At 41.9% G+C, this 16,257-nt stretch overlaps 1 protein-coding gene across 1 annotated transcript in view; it reads left to right on the top strand.

The window, feature by feature from the left end:
- Nucleotides 1–12,806, top strand: part of LOC109902931 (PEX5-related protein) — a 170,756-nt gene extending 157,950 nt beyond the window's left edge. Inside the window, exons 9-14 of the mRNA XM_031838078.1 lie at nt 931–1,074; nt 2,353–2,423; nt 5,829–6,019; nt 6,823–7,013; nt 9,766–9,923; nt 10,265–12,806. Of these exons, the coding sequence (XP_031693938.1) occupies nt 931–1,074; nt 2,353–2,423; nt 5,829–6,019; nt 6,823–7,013; nt 9,766–9,923; nt 10,265–10,466 (957 nt within the window). The 3' untranslated portion in view covers nt 10,467–12,806. The remainder of the gene's footprint in view (nt 1–930; nt 1,075–2,352; nt 2,424–5,828; nt 6,020–6,822; nt 7,014–9,765; nt 9,924–10,264) is intronic.
- The last annotated feature ends 3,451 nt before the right edge of the window (nt 12,807–16,257 follow it).

Genomic DNA, 16,257 nt, shown 5'->3' with positions numbered 1-16,257 from the left:
CAGGTGAAAGAATGCTAAGACTGTGCAAAGCTGTCATCAAGTCAACGGGTGTCTACTTTGAATTATATAAAATATATTTAGATTTGTTGAACACTTTTTTGGTTACTACATGATTCCATGTGTTATTTTATATTGTTGATGTCTTCACTATTATTCTACAATGTAGAAAATAGTCCAAATAAAGAGAACCCCTTGAATGAGTAGGTGTGTCCAACCTTTTGACTGGTACTGTATATATTTATTAAAATATTAATATCATACAGTGGACACCTAAGCCTATAGGCCCATGTATGCAATGCCCTGATACATTTAGTGCCCAAATCTTTGACACCTGAACCATGCGGTGGACAATTATTGTTTTTGGAAAGTAGCCTAAAAAAACTATACAAATAATAGGCTATAAAGTTTTGCATATGCTGCACATCGAAACACAAAGTGTTTTTGTAATTTGTTTTTGGCTGTATTTAAGGACATGTAAATGTCACTCATTTGGCCAACATTCCTCGTTTATTAATGGAATTGGCTGCGCCAGGTTGGATCTGAATGCATATGGATGTCCATAAAATGTCTCAAATGTCCAGTAAAGTAAAATCTTCCCTAAAGGAAACTCTGAAATGGCATATTGTTTTTTGACGATTTTAGAATATTTGCATAAATAAATCTGTCGCCAATTGGATGTTAACCTCACTATAGACACCCTAAAGGCTCGGGCAAGTGTGCATATTTCTGACACACCCCCGGACCTATAGTGCTACTGCCAGTGCTTAGATTTACCATTAGGTTTGTTAAAATAGAGCCCTGGGAGTTTTGCTTAAATATTGTATTCTAGAGGAAAGTTGCTCAGGTTCTGCATTTTTTTTAAATACAGCGTCAGAGCGCTGACATTGCTGATGTTCCCGTTACTGTTATTTTTCCCCCCATTGGTGACAGGGCTACTACTTTCACACGGACAACCCCTACAAGGACTGGCCCAACGCATTTGAGGAGGGGTTTCGAAAGTCCAAAGAGGGAGATCTTCCCAACGCTGTCCTGTTACTGGAGGGGGCCATTTTACAGGATCCCCAGGACTCAGAGGTGAACAGGCACAAGGGGGTGATGAGACACAGGCACAGTAATCACACACATTTCCAGCATGACTTTCACACAGGACCATAATAAACTGGCACCAACTGCCAATCAGCCTGTTCAGATAACACCATACTCAGAACTTCACAAATCATGTGTACGGTCAACACTCAGAGAGTGCTAAGTGGCCGACGCTGATTGCTAGTGTAGGACTGGGAATTCTGTTAGAGTGGTTTACTGTAGCAAAACTACGCTGTCTTCATCTCCCAATGAGAATTGTCAATTTTCCCAATGGGTTGAGTAATAGCTATTTTCTCAGCTTTTTCTCTCCTGCTCATTTCCTCTCTATTGTAACAGCAGTAATCTCTTTACCGCCTCAGAGAGCCCACATTAATAGAAAACGGAACTCTGGTCAATGCCCTAAAATTATTCCACAGTGTATGGAACTAATATGATCACAAAAGTTCTCCTAGCGTGCTTGGTTGCTTATCGCTCTGCTGCAGAGACCTCTGGATAGTTTGTAGCTAATGTCACCCTTACATTGATACTCACAAATTCAGTATCAATGTCAATTCACAAAATAAACCAGAATGCAGATGAACCTGCATAGATCATATGTTTCTTCAAAGAGTTCTGAAAGATGCATGAAAACAAGTCTGTTTGGATTGCAGATTCAGCTAGCTGTCCAAATGCAATCCTTGGATGGTATGGAGATTCAAAGTTGGGTTTCAGAACTTATCAGGGTCACCTAATGAATTTGGTTGGTTGCCAAGTGTCTCGAGTGAGCCTTTGCAAAAGTAGTATGTGAAATATGCCCCGCAACTTGATCTCATTAATTCATTCTTATTGGCTCTTTAGAACAATACAATACCATGATGCATCATATTAATAGGAAACCCCTAATAACAGAGTGAGGAGGAGGCTCAGCAATCCTAAATGAACTTGGCTGGCAGAACACTACTGTTTCTGTCAGAAGACAAATTTCGGCAATTGTATTTTGATGTGTCCTAACTTCACCTTAGACAAACTTCATACAAAAGTTTGTATTGCAGAGACTGTTTGAGATACAAGATGCTTCCTGACTGTTCTGTTCTTTAGCAACGGCAGAAGCGCCTGTGTGAGTGGTACTTAGAGCATTGACTGCGAGTGAGTCATCCTATGAGTCATCCTGTGAGTCATCCTCAGAGTGTGCTGACCTCTGCATCTGGACCACACCGTCTCTCCTTAGAGAGGGTGTTAAGCCCAGGTGATGACCCTGTTGTTCAATGCTCCCTATTGTCTCCCCAGGCTTGGCAAGTGTTGGGGACCACCCAGGCCGAGAATGAGAATGAGCAGGCTGCTATTGTCTCCCTCCAAAGGTAAGGAGGTATTACTGCGCAACGTGGACCCATAAGCTTCACCACAAACACGGCAATACACTGCATGCTCTGTAGTTTCGAATACTCCTCAACTGCTTTAGAAATGTATAGCCATCTGTGGTAAACCGTGGGGTGTTGGGTTGAGCGTGCAGAGAAAACACGTCAGCAAACACGACTTTACTAGGCCATAAAATAAACAAAACAAAGAAAATCACGTGGGTTTTGCTTGGTCCTTCTTCTCAGCTTTGGCTCTGTGGCAGTCTCTCCCGGTTCTCTGCCGCGGTGTGCCACAGTGCTCCTTTTATGTGGCCTCCATGGCTGGTTAGCACTTTCCCCTAATTACCTCCATTTGAAGCCATCTGTGTCGGGGGTCCAGCTCGTGTACTCCCAGCAGAGGGAGCCAACGTTGCAGCACGGCAGCACGTACCTCCCCTCTATTACCCCCCCCCCATCTAAGATGCCACACATCTTAGATGAAAACCATTTTTTATGTTAACGTTAGATATTGTATCGAAGGTATTCAAAGGCCTGTTCCTAGGCTAAGCTACTACTACATTTTATCAACTGGCTCGGTCTACAGGCATGAAAAAATACATTTTAGTGGGGGTTTTCTCAAATATGTTCTAGTGGATTCTATCAGAGAGCCAAAGGTGTCGGGCTCCACAAGTGGAAAGATGGACCATTTTATATTACCTTGTCAGAAGGCACGCTCGGTCGGTAGATAGGATAAGCAACAGATCAAACAACAGCTTGATCCATCTGTGAGAATGTAAACACTGACAAGGAAATCAAAAGAGACACAGAACAGCAACACAGACAGTACTTTTATGCTCAATGCACATTCACAAATTGCTGATCCAATTAAATGTGCATTTCATAAGATCCTAGGCCGGTGCTTGGATTTCATTCACTGCAGATGAATGCAACCATCTTGTATTAAGGAACTAAATTAAATCAAGTGCATTTGGGTTAATTAATCATTGGTGTTAAAACCAATGGTTTAAAACTGTAACGCTTTTATATAATCTCCTCAGAATGACTCATTTCCTGAAATCCAGCACTGTTCTGTTATTAATACCACACTGCTTTTACATTGTGTTTTTGCTGACTTTTAGTGTAGCCCCATTGTTGATGTGTATTCCCGAGAAGCCTGGATTAGAGAACTCTGAGGGGGAAAAAAGTAAAGTTGTCGCAGATAACATGTTATCTTAAAATATGAACGGAGCTTCTGCCCTGTATACCAATTGTAAACTAACTTTATATAACAGTCAGAGACCCATGGCACAGTAGCAAGTCTGCCATAAATAATTTGGTTTTCCTGAGAGAACAAGGAAGTTGTAGCACCGACTGTCACAAATCTCAGTGGAATTTCATTTGATGAAAGCCAAATCTGGGTTTGGCTCTTCACCGAGTGCTCGCTAATCCTTGTTGTTCATCCAACGTAGCTCTTTTAATATCTCATAATAATTCATCATTCTAGTTCTGATGCAACAGCAAAACTGCGAGCAAGACAAAACTTTTTCTAAGTTGAGAGTAACAATGACAATTGCAAGCCCCAATGTACAGTGCCTTGCGAAAGTATTCGGCCCCCTTGAACTTTGCGACCTTTTGCAACATTTCAGGCTTCAAACATAAAGATATAAAACTGTATTTTTTTGTGAAGAATCAACAACAAGTGGGAGACAATCATGAAGTGGAACGACATTTATTGGATATTTCAAACTTTTTTAACAAATCAAAAGCTGAAAAATTGTGCGTGCAAAATTATTCAGTCCCTTTACTTTCAGTGCAGCAAACTCTCTCCAGAAGTTCAGTGAGGATCTCTGAATGATCCAATGTTGACCTAAATGACTAATGATGATAAATACAATCCACCTGTGTGTAATCAAGTCTCCGTATAAATGCACCTGCACTGTGATAGTCTCAGAGGTCCGTTAAAAGCGCAGAGAGCATCATGAAGAACAAGGAACACACCAGGCAGGTCCGAGATACTGTTGTGAAGAAGTTTAAAGCCGGATTTGGATACAAAAAGATTTCCCAAGCTTTAAACATCTCAAGGAGCACTGTGCAAGCGATAATATTGAAATGGAAGGAGTATCAGACCACTGCAAATCTACCAAGACCTGGCCGTCCCTCTAAACTTTCAGCTCATACAAGGAGAAGACTGATCAGAGATGCAGCCAAGAGGCCCATGATCACTCTGGATGAACTGCAGAGATCTACAGCTGAGGTGGGAGACTCTGTCCATAGGACAACAATCAGTCGTATATTGCACAAATCTGGCCTTTATGGAAGAGTGGCAAGAAGAAAGCCATTTCTTAAAGATATCCATAAAAAGTGTCGTTTAAAGTTTGCCACAAGCCACCTGGGAGACACACCAAACATGTGGAAGAAGGTGCTCTGGTCAGATGAAACCAAAATTGAACTTTTTGGCAACAATGCAAAACGTTATGTTTGGCGTAAAAGCAACACAGCTCATCACCCTGAACACACACCATCCCCACTGTCAAACATGGCGGTGGCAGCATCATGGTTTGGGCCTGCTTTTCTTCAGCAGGGACAGGGAAGATGGTTAAAATTGATGGGAAGATGGATGGAGCCAAATACAGGACCATTCTGGAAGAAAACCTGATGGAGTCTGCAAAAGACCTGAGACTGGGATGGAGATTTGTCTTCCAACAAGACAATGATCCAAAACATAAAGCAAAATCTACAATGGAATGGTTCAAAAATAAACATATCCAGGTGTTAGAATGGCCAAGTCAAAGTCCAGACCTGAATCCAATCGAGAATCTGTGGAAAGAACTGAAAACTGCTGTTCACAAATGCTCTCCATCCAACCTCACTGAGCTCGAGCTGTTTTGCAAGGAGGAATGGGAAAAAATGTCAGTCTCTCGATGTGCAAAACTGATAGAGACATACCCCAAGCGACTTACAGCTGTAATCGCAGCAAAAGGTGGCGCTACAAAGTATTAACTTAAGGGGGCTGAATAATTCTGCACGCCCAATTTTTCAGTTTTTGATTTGTTAAAAAAGTTTGAAATATCCAATAAATGTCGTTCCACTTCATGATTGTGTCCCACTTGTTGTTGATTCTTCACAAAAAAATACAGTTTTATATCTTTATGTTTGAAGCCTGAAATGTGGCAAAAGGTCGCAAAGTTCAAGGGGGCCGAATACTTTCGCAAGGCACTGTAACTCCTATGAACCAAATGCTTTTGAAGGCAATATGTTAGCCTGAGATACTTGTATGTCACCCCAAAAGGGGACTGGTCCTTGCCACCTGACCCCAGCCTCCTGATGTTCCTTAGCTGTGGCCTGTCCAAATTAGTGTCCGTCAACCGCTTTGAAGTGCTCACTACCCCCCATTCACCCGCTCTTCGCCCCCTCTCTCTGTATCTCCAGGTGTCTGGAGCTCCACCCCAACAACCTCCAGGCCCTCATGGCCCTGGCGGTGAGCCTGACCAACACGGGCATGAGGCAGGATGCCTGCGAGGCGCTGCTGTGCTGGCTCCGCCACAACTCCAAGTACAAGCACCTGCTGAAGAGCAAGAGACACCTGGCGGGCTCCCCGGGCTCCCAACGTAGGATGTCTCGTGTCTCTACTGTGGGCAGGAATGAGAGGTAGAATATAAGGACTGGATAGCACTAAGCAAAGATCCCATAGTTGTAAGTGCATGCTCATTTTGTAGGAGAATCGTATAAGAAGACTACAATATTCATATTTTCTCCAGAAAGAGGAGAGATGCAGGCCATTCAGGATTACACAGTTAACATTGGAGAAGTATGCTCCAGGGCACCTTCATTCAAGAGCACTAAATCTGACATCTATTACTTTAAAGCACATTGCTGGCACTCTCTCTCTCCTTTACAATCTCTTAGCCTGAGCACTGTGACAATATTACGGAATGGCTCACTCATGCATATTTTATGCTACGGTGTGCTTTATTCTCCTGCTCAGTTATGTTATTTTTAACAGTTTCGTTTTAGAAACTCAGGTTGTTTCAGTGCAATGACTATTACCTCCTGTCGTAAATGAAAGGAAACGTTATTTCAAGGCTTTTCAACCACAGCTGGTGTGGGTGTAATTTTCTTGCCGATCGAGCAAGCATGCTCACTTGTATTCAATGTTAAAACGACCACAATTCAGGGTGCTCTTTCCTTTTAAAGGCATAATTTAAGGTGTCACATGAAAATAATTATCAGTTTGGAGCCTATATAATGAATTCTCCAATGTATAGGAAAAATATGACTATCAAATCCTCTCTCTCTCTTTTCCCCTGCACACAATCGGTGTGGAAAATGAATAAAGTTGGCGCAGGGGGACAAACAGTGCTGTGGCAGGACTCTCTCAAGAGCATTACTCTGCTGGCGGCCAGTGTGTCTCCACTCCATATAGGCTCTAAGCCAAGTTTGTCTGCCCACAGCTCCCTATTGCTGGAGGTCAAGGAGTTGTTCCTGGAGGCTGCCCAGCACAACAGGGATACCGACCCGGACCTGCAGACGGGCCTGGGCGTGCTGTTCAACATCAGCGCTGAGTTCAACAAAGCAGTGGAGGCCTTCAATGCTGCCCTGTCAGTGCGGCCTGAGGTAAGGGGGCAGTGTAAAGACTTTACACAAACGTGCATATGAACGCACCCACACACACACACTGATACGCCTACTATGCGCATGCATGCACACACACATACATACAGATGACTGATCAAGGTCACAAATCCCCCAAAACACGACCCAAGATAGCGAGAGAAAGGGAGAGTTCATACAAACATAATCACTGAGGCACACCAACCTGTCACACAAATCACTGAAGCACTTCATCCCAAACTTGAGAGAAATCCACTCTCATGAACTCCTGATTCACCCTCCCTGCACTACAGCCTCTGTTTGCCGCTCAAGCTCCTATCCTTTAACACTAGGAGAGCAGAGAGCGTTGACTCAAAACAAGTGTACTTTATTAATTACTCTGCCATTTTGTTACTGTGCCTCCAGGAAGTATTCACACGGCTTGCTTTTTTCCACATTTTTGTTGTGTTACAGCCTGAAATGAAAATGGATTAAATAGTGATTTTTGTGTCACTGGCCTACACACAATACCTCATAATGTCAAAGTGGAATTATGTTTTTAGACGTTTTTACAAATTGGTAAAAAACGAGAAGCTGAGATGTCTTGATTCGATAAGCATTCAACCCCTTTGTTATGGCAAGCCTAAATACGTTCAGGAGTAAAAATGTACTTAACAAGTCACATAGTAAGTTGCACGGACTCACTCTGTGTGCAACAATAGTGTTTAATTAACATGATTTTTTACGTCTACCTAATCTCTGTATCCCACACATACTGTACAATTATCTGTAAGGCCCCTCAGTCGAGCAATGAATTTCAAACATAGATTCAACCACAAAGACCAGGGAGGTTTTCCAATGCCTCTAAAAGAAGGGAACCTATTGGTAGATGGGTAAAAAAAAGCAAACATTGAATATCCCTTTGAGCATGGTGAAGTTATTAATTACATTTGGATGGTGTATCAATACACCCAATCACTACAAAGATACAGATATCCCTACCTAATTCAGCTGCCGAAGAGGATGGAAACCGCTAAGGGATTTCCCAATGAAGCCAAAGGTGATTTTAAAACAGTTATGAGTTTAATGGATGTGATAGGAGAAAACTGAGGATGGATCAATTACATTGTAATTACTCTACAATAATAACCTAATTGACAGAGTGAAAATAAGGAAGCCTATACAGAAAAAAAATATTAAAAAACATGCTTCCTGTTTGCAATAAGGCACTAAAGTAATGCAACACATGTGGTGAAGCAATTAACACTGTATTCAGGACACAAAGTTATGTTTGGGGAAAATTAAATACAACACAGTACCACTGTCCATATTTTCAAGCATAATTGTGGCTGAATCATATTATGGGTATGCTTATAATCATTAAGGACTGGGGAGTTTTTCAGGATAATTTTTTTTACCAAATGGAGCTAAACACAGGCAAAATCCTGGAGGAAAACCTGGTTAAGTCTGCAGATACTGGGAGAGTAATTCACCTTTCAGCAGGACAATAACCTCAAAAACAAGGCCAAATCTATACTGGAGTTTCTTACCAAGAAGACAATGAATCGTCCTGAATGTTACAGTTTTGACTAAAATCTACTTGAAAATCTATGGCAAGATCTGAAAATGGTTATCTAGTAATGATCAACAAACAATTTGACAGAGCTTGAATAATTTTAAAAAGAATAATGGGCAAATATTGCACAATCCAGGTTTGGAAATCTCTTAAGAGACTTACCCAGAAAGACTCACAGCTGTAATCGCTGTCAAAGCTGCTTAATACAAAGTATTGACTCGGGGGTCTGTATTTAATTTTGTAAATTTAATGAAAATTGTCTAAAAACACGTGTTAACTTTGTCATTATGAAGTGTTGTGTGTAGATGGGTGAATACGATAGTGTTCTTTGAAATCAAATATGTTATATTCTAAGACCTTCATAGACACAATCAAATTTTATTTTTTTGCAATACCATACCTGAAATGTATTTATTAGACTGTAAGAATGTTGATGTTAAAAAGACGCATCATTGGCCCGAAGTGGGGTCCAATGAGGCTTTTCATATGTCAACCCTGTCCTGCAGTGGTGAGCACATCAGCACAAAAACCAAAGCGTTCCCGTCTCAGGCCGTGTCCCTGTATACGCAGATATAGCCCCAGGTGGGAGACGCGTATTCAACGAGAGGACTGACTTAATGATGCAACTGAACCGTCCTCAAACGATCCATGGAACTTCAGCGTTGCTCGGTTTTCACAGGGTGTTTTGCCATGTGAGGTAGAAATAATGTACCACGGAGCATACAAGCCCAATCACACCACAGTACCTAAATTACAGTCATTTACACACCAAAGATACAGTGGAAGAACAGGCACATTATGTACTGCTCTCTCCTTTATTGTAGTGTCGAAATTGATGTTATATCACAGACAAAAATCTACTTAATTTAACTTGCAATACTTCTCTACCAAAGCAGGCACTGTTAGTTTCTGATTGGACTTCGCATTACATTACACAACAATCATTAGCAACAAATATGTTCCAATACTAAACCATTTTAGTGATGCAGTGCCTGATGGAGTGAATCACAGTGCAAAAAAAATCTGTTGTTCGTTGGCCCCAAATCTGCCAACAAACCACATACCCTCAGTCGACAGTTGCCATGTCTGACTATGTCTGACACTGTCTGAAACCAAACGTCAAAACCAACCACTATACTTACTATGTGTCACCATTCTCCCCTCCGGTGTTGACTCCTTCCCCCTGTCTGTCTCCTCTAGGACTACCTGCTGTGGAACCGCCTGGGTGCCACGCTGGCTAACGGGGACCGCAGCGAGGAGGCAGTGGAAGCCTACACCAGAGCCCTGGAGCTCCAGCCGGGCTTCATTAGGTCCCGCTACAATCTGGGCATCAGCTGCATCAACCTGGGAGCACACAGGTGGGTGAGCAAGGGTTCAAGGGGTGGTGGAGGGGGGGGGGTCATCTAACTGAGAGCCAGCTGGTGCTCTCGGACACAGCACCTGGCACCGCAGCAGAAGGCTTTGAGTTTCTGCTCTGGTAGAGTCATTGGAGGGGAGAGAGGCAGAGACACTGAATTACATTGAGCCTAATAATGCTCTCTTACTCTTGAAATTCAACCACTGTAATGTTACAAGTATCAGCAAAGTCCCTTTTAATATGTCAAACACATCAGCCCTGAACCTAGTAACACTCGCTCTAATGTAATGATAGCAAACAAACACAAGGTTCTCTAATGATCAAGTCTTCCTCATCTTTTAGGGAGGCGGCCAGTAACTTCCTAACGGCCCTGAGTCTGCAGAGGAAGAGCCGGAGTCGGCAGCTCTCGCACCAGGTCATGTCGGGGAACATCTGGGCCGCCCTGCGGATAGCCCTGTCCATGATGGACCAGCCGGAGCTCTTCCAGGCGGCCAACATCGGAGACCTAGACCTACTCATGAAAGCCTTCAACCTGGACATGTGAGTGGAGATGAGCCATGGAGACAAGGCTCTACTCTCCTACCAACAGCCAAGAATCCAAAGTGTACAGATGGAAAGAGCGGTTTTGTCCAGTTGATGACTAGTGTGTGGTCTTTTTTTGCACGCACTACAAGAATTTGCCTATCTTTACCTCTGCAGTCTTGAGTACTGCATGTGCTCGAAGAAGAGACTATTTTGCGATGGATTTGCACTGCAATTTGTGATTTTTCCAGGAGATCACAAGGACGGGCAAAGATTGTACAAGTAGGGTAGAGTGGGGTAAGGCATGCCAATGGGTTGGTTGAGCCACCCCTTGTTTCTAGGAAACCATACACAAAATGAATCATGTGACCAAATATTTAGGACGGGGTTATAATTTCATGAAGTCTGTGAAGAAAGAAACCACATGGAACAAGTGGTAAGGAAGTTAGGTCCAAGAAAACGATTTTCACAAAGTCAAATTAATGTATTATTATAGGTTTCATGACGCTTGTATGTAAACCAAAGTAGATAGTTTTAAGACTGGTTTATACATCAGTTTGGGTCTCTATAAGCTACAATATGAGGTCCTTAACCTAGCATGAAAGTGCATCAACCTAGCTGTGTGGCCTAATATAGTCAAAATGGTTGCTTTGGGGTAAAGTTGAGCCAATGGCTAATCAATACATCCCATACAAATGATGCATAGTATTTTGTCAGTTGTATGCATAATATTTTTGCAATTTGTCATGCATATGAACTCGATTTCTATTGTTACAGAGCAGACATCATCATGCCCTGTGTATACAAACGTTTTTTTTTTAAAGCAGGGATCTGGCCCCTCGAGGTTCTTGAAAGAGCAGCCAAGGAAGTGAGAGAAGGGACGAAGTCTATTTGAGCAGCAGCAAGGGATGAAAAAAGAGAGACACGTAAGACAAAAAAGAAAACAAAGATTTACCTGTGTGCTATGATAGAGTAGCAGAGGCACATAAAGGTCTTGTCTGATGACATGGAGGCTGAGCTTGCTAAACAGACCCGTTTTATGTAGCCTCAAATGCAAAGAACTTGCTTACGAATTGGTACATCGAAACAACATCCCAGTCCGTGACAATCTTACCCCAAGGTGTTTCCACTTACCCTGTCCCCTTGCTAAATTTACCCCATACCTGGGGTAAGTTATGCCAAGAGACCATTTTTTTGGGACATTCTGTTTTCAAAACATACTGTATGTTTAAATGAATTCAGATTTTTCTAGGGATACACAACATCCTGAAATATATATATAGATATTTCACCTCAACATACCCCACTCTCCCCTAATGCCTTAAAGAACACCGAACACCGTGGAACTGAGCTAGAGAGAGAAAGTGAAATGCTGAGAATACTGTGGCTGAGCAGTGTTGAGGTTTGACAAAAACGGTTTCCTCATCCAACTACAGTACTTTCAAAGTGTTCGGATTGTCACACCCATCGACCTACAGAGAGGATTTAGTGAGTAAAATCAAGACTACACCATAAACTGTAGGACTCAATCCGTTTTCATCAGAAAATCAATAGATCCTTTTAAGAGGTGGTTTAATCCTCTTTTAAAGCATTTCCCCAAAATAATTCAGTGGCACAAACAAAAGTTTTGAATTCTTTAACTTTTCTTGCACTTTGAAAACAAACTGATAATTTCCTCCTATCTTAATGAAATTTGCAGATTGTAAAGCCTTTCCTCGAAACGCATGCTAAAACAATATAAACATTTACACACATTTTTTGTACGTCAATTTCAGATCAATTTTTTACTTCCTTTAATACTTGGCATCCTCCGAATCCTTCATGTTTTGTGGTGTACTCAGCTACTCATTATATTTGCCAGGTTTTCCCTTACTCTTTTATTGGTTAGATTTTTTTTAAATTCACTCAGAGCTGCATATGTACAGTACTTCACGTGTCAGAAAAACATTTGTTCAGGTTTGTGCTTATGGCTGGGATGACATTCGAACTATTCTCTCATGTCACATTGCTAAATCAAAAGATTAAGCTTTGTAGTGAATGGATTGGAGGCATTCCACAATTTTCTAGAAGACAGCATCTTTGTGTAACATCTTGTAGCACCTCAAAGGTTACAAAACATGACAACATCTCAAGTTAATGTCAGGTTTATCGAAACACAGCAAAAAAAAGAAATGTCTTCTCATTGTCAACTGCGTTTATTTTCAACAATCTTAATGTGTAAATATTTGTATGAACATAAGATTCAACAACTAAACTGAACAAGTGCCACAGACATATGACTAACAGAAATTGAATAATGTGTCCCTGAACAAAGGGGGGGTCAAAATCAAAAGTAACAGTCAGTATCTGGTGTGGCCACCAGCTGCATTATGAACTGCAGTGCATCTCCTCCTCATGAACTGCGCCAGATTTTCCAGTTCTTGCTGTGAGATTTTACCCCACTCGTCCACCAAGGCACCTGCAAGATCCCAGACATTTCTTGGGGGAAAGGTCCTAGCCCTCACCCTCCGATCCAACAGGTCCCAGACGTGCTCAATGGGATTGAGATCCGGGCTCTTCACTGACATTCCTGTCTTGCAGGAAATCATGCACAGAACGAGCAGTATAAGGGAGGGGGATGTCTTCCCTGTAACGCACAGCGTTGAGAATGCCTGCAATGACAACAAGTTCAGTCCGACGATGCTGTGACACACTGCCCCAGACCATGATGGACCCTCCACCTCCAAATCGACCCCGCTCCAGAGTACAGGCCTCGGTGTAACGCGAGTGAGAAAAAAACGTGACTCGTCAGTGAAGAGCACTTTTTGCCAGTCCTGTCTCGTCCAGCGATGGTGGGTTTGTGCCCATAGGCGATGTTGTTGCTGGTGATGTCTGGTGAGGACCTGCCTTACAACAGGCCTAAAAGCACTCAGTCCAGCCTCTCTCAGCCTATTGCGGACAGTCTGAGCACTGATGGAGGGATTATGCATTCCTGGTGTAACTCGGGCAGTTGTTGTTACCATCCTGTACCTGTCCCGCAAGTGTGATGTTCAGATGTACCGATCCTGTGCCGGTGTTGTTACACGTGTTCTGCCACTGCAAAGATGATCAGCTGTCCGTCTTGTCTCCCTGTAGCCCTGTCTTAGGCGTCTCACAGTACGGAAATGGCAATTTATTGCCCTGGCCACATCTGCAGTCCTCATGCCTCATTGCAGCATGCCTAATGCATGTTCACGCAGATGAGCAGGGAGCCTGGGCATCTTTCTTTTGGTGTTTTTCAGAGTCCGTAGAAAGGCCTCTTTTAGTGTCCTAAGTTTTCAAGGACTTTGACCTTAATTGCCTACCATCTGTAAGTTGTTGGTGTCTTAACGACCGTTCCACAGGTGCATGTTCATTAATTGTTTATGATTCATTGAACAAGCATACAAGCATGGGAAACAGTGTTTAACCCTTTTCATTGAAGATCTGTGAAGTTATTTGGATTTTTACAAATTATCTTTGAAAGACATCTTTGAGTTTAGTTACACAGTGAGATAAACATTTAGTTGTTTGCACATAAGCATTGTTTTGTGTATGAGGTAAATGCAGAGCTAGTAATGGTGCGTTGCTTTACTAATGAATGTGTTCCATTCTTCTTAGTGTTTAGCGGCCCTATTATAAAAAGTGTTACCAAAATAAGCCCAAAAATATATACTCTCGTGTGAGAATTATTTTCTACAAGATCAAACAAACATTATCCCTATGTGCGTACACTACCAGTCAAAGTTTTAGAACACCTACTCATTGAAGGGTTTTCATTTGTAAAATTTTCTACATTGTGAAGACATCAAAACTATGACACGTGGAATTATGTATTAACCAAAAAAGTGTTGAACAAATCAAAATATATTTTATATTTGCGATTCTAGTCACCCTTTGCCTTGATGACAGCTTTGCACACCCTTGGCATTCTCTCAACCAGCTTCACCTGGAATGCTTTTCCAGCAGTCTTGAAGGAGTTCCCACATATGCTGAGCACTTGTTGGCTGCTTTTCCTTCACTCTGCGATTCCGGCTCATCCCAAACCATCTCAATTGGGTTGAGGTCGGGGGATTGTGGAGGCCAGCTCATCTGATGCAGCACTCCATCACTCTCCTTGGTAAAATAGCCCTTACACAGCCTGGAGGTGTGTTGGGGCATTGTCCTGTTGAAAAACAAATGATAGTCTCACTAATCCCAAACCAGATGGGATGGCGTATCGCTGCCGGATGCTGTGGTAGCCATGCTGGTTAAGTGTGCCTTGAATGTTAAATAAATCACAGATAGTGTGACCAGCAAAGCACCCCCAAACCATAATACCTCCCGCTCCATGCTTTACCATGGGAAATACACATGCGGAGATCATCCTTTCACCCACACCATCGTTTCTCTGCTTATTTGAGCTGTTCTTGCCATAATATGGACTTGGTCTTTTACCAAATAGGGCTATCTTCTGTATACCCCCCTACCTTGTCACATCACAATTGATTGGCTCCACAAATTAACTTTTAACAAGGCACACCTGTTAATTGAAATGGATTCCAGGTGACTACCTTGTGAAGATGGTTGAGAGAATGCCAAGAGTGTGCAAAGCTGTCATCAAGGCAAAGGGTGGCTGCTTTGTAGAATCTCAAATATAAAATATATTTTGATTTGTTCAACACTTTTTTGCTTAGTACATGATTCCATATGTGTTATTTCATCGTTTTTTTTATGGCTTCACTATTATTCAACAATGTAGAAAATAGTAAAAATAAAGAAAAACCCTTGAATGAGTAGGTGTTCTAAAACTTTTGACCAGTAGTGTAGTTACTAGTTGGCTCAGTAGTATAGCAGCGTCACGGTTAGTTTGCACTCTGCGGAACTAATGCCACTATCATGTCTACCAAGAGAGCAAATGACATGTCTATGCAAGAGAGAAAATAACGCATACAACTTCTGTACTGTAGCATTGCGCTGGTGTGTTTACCTGTTGTGGCCTACTGTATGACGGAAGAAATGTTTGATTCAAGGATGCAATAGGGTTCCATTTTTAACTGTACAATGCCCCAGTCCAACTCAATCGACCAAAGGAAAATGCTATTAGGGTCTGGCAGAGACACCATTGCCGATTCATCTTCCAAATCGTACCACTTTGATGTCATGGTTTGTATAAGCCAAGGCGATTGGGGAAATCTATCACAAAAATACAAAAAAATTGTTCAGCAGTAGTTGCTTTTTCGACTGTAAACACTTTTCATTCCCCATTTAAGTTTATGGGTATTTAGGAAAGTTTGGCCCGTATAATATTTACAAAGAAATAAAGTCAAATGGGGCGAATAATTCAATTTAGACAAAAACACAAACTGCCATTCATGCCAGCAAAGCATTCAGGTTTTGTAACCTTGGTTTGGCACTATGGCGAGGTCAGTTTAATTTAAAAGTAATCTCTGCAAACCTGGTTGAGGCTGGTTTGTGGAGGGGGGCTGTACTGTCAGATTCATGTTTTTACTACTGTAGTCTGCTGAAAATTCAGACGTACTTGTTATGTCCTATAATCCCAATCAAGCCTATTGAAAGTGGTTCCCTTGTTGGCTAAATTTAATACAAAATGTAAATGTAAACCAGATTATGTAGCCCAATGTACTTGAAAAACAGATTAATTTGTTTATTTTGTATAAAATCTATTACATTCCAACGATCTGAAAATGTAATGTAATGTAGTGTAGCTTTGAAGACCAGAAACACACAGGCAGACTGTACAATGTCAAAGGCAACTGGGCCAACATGTTATGGCATCCTTCCATTTACTAGTTGATTTAGTCTGTTACCCGACC

The sequence above is a fragment of the Oncorhynchus kisutch genome, linkage group LG13 (genome assembly GCF_002021735.2).
Source record: "Oncorhynchus kisutch isolate 150728-3 linkage group LG13, Okis_V2, whole genome shotgun sequence".
In the NCBI taxonomy this organism is placed as follows: Eukaryota; Metazoa; Chordata; class Actinopteri; order Salmoniformes; family Salmonidae; genus Oncorhynchus; species Oncorhynchus kisutch.
This window is presented reverse-complemented; position numbering and strand designations above follow the sequence as displayed.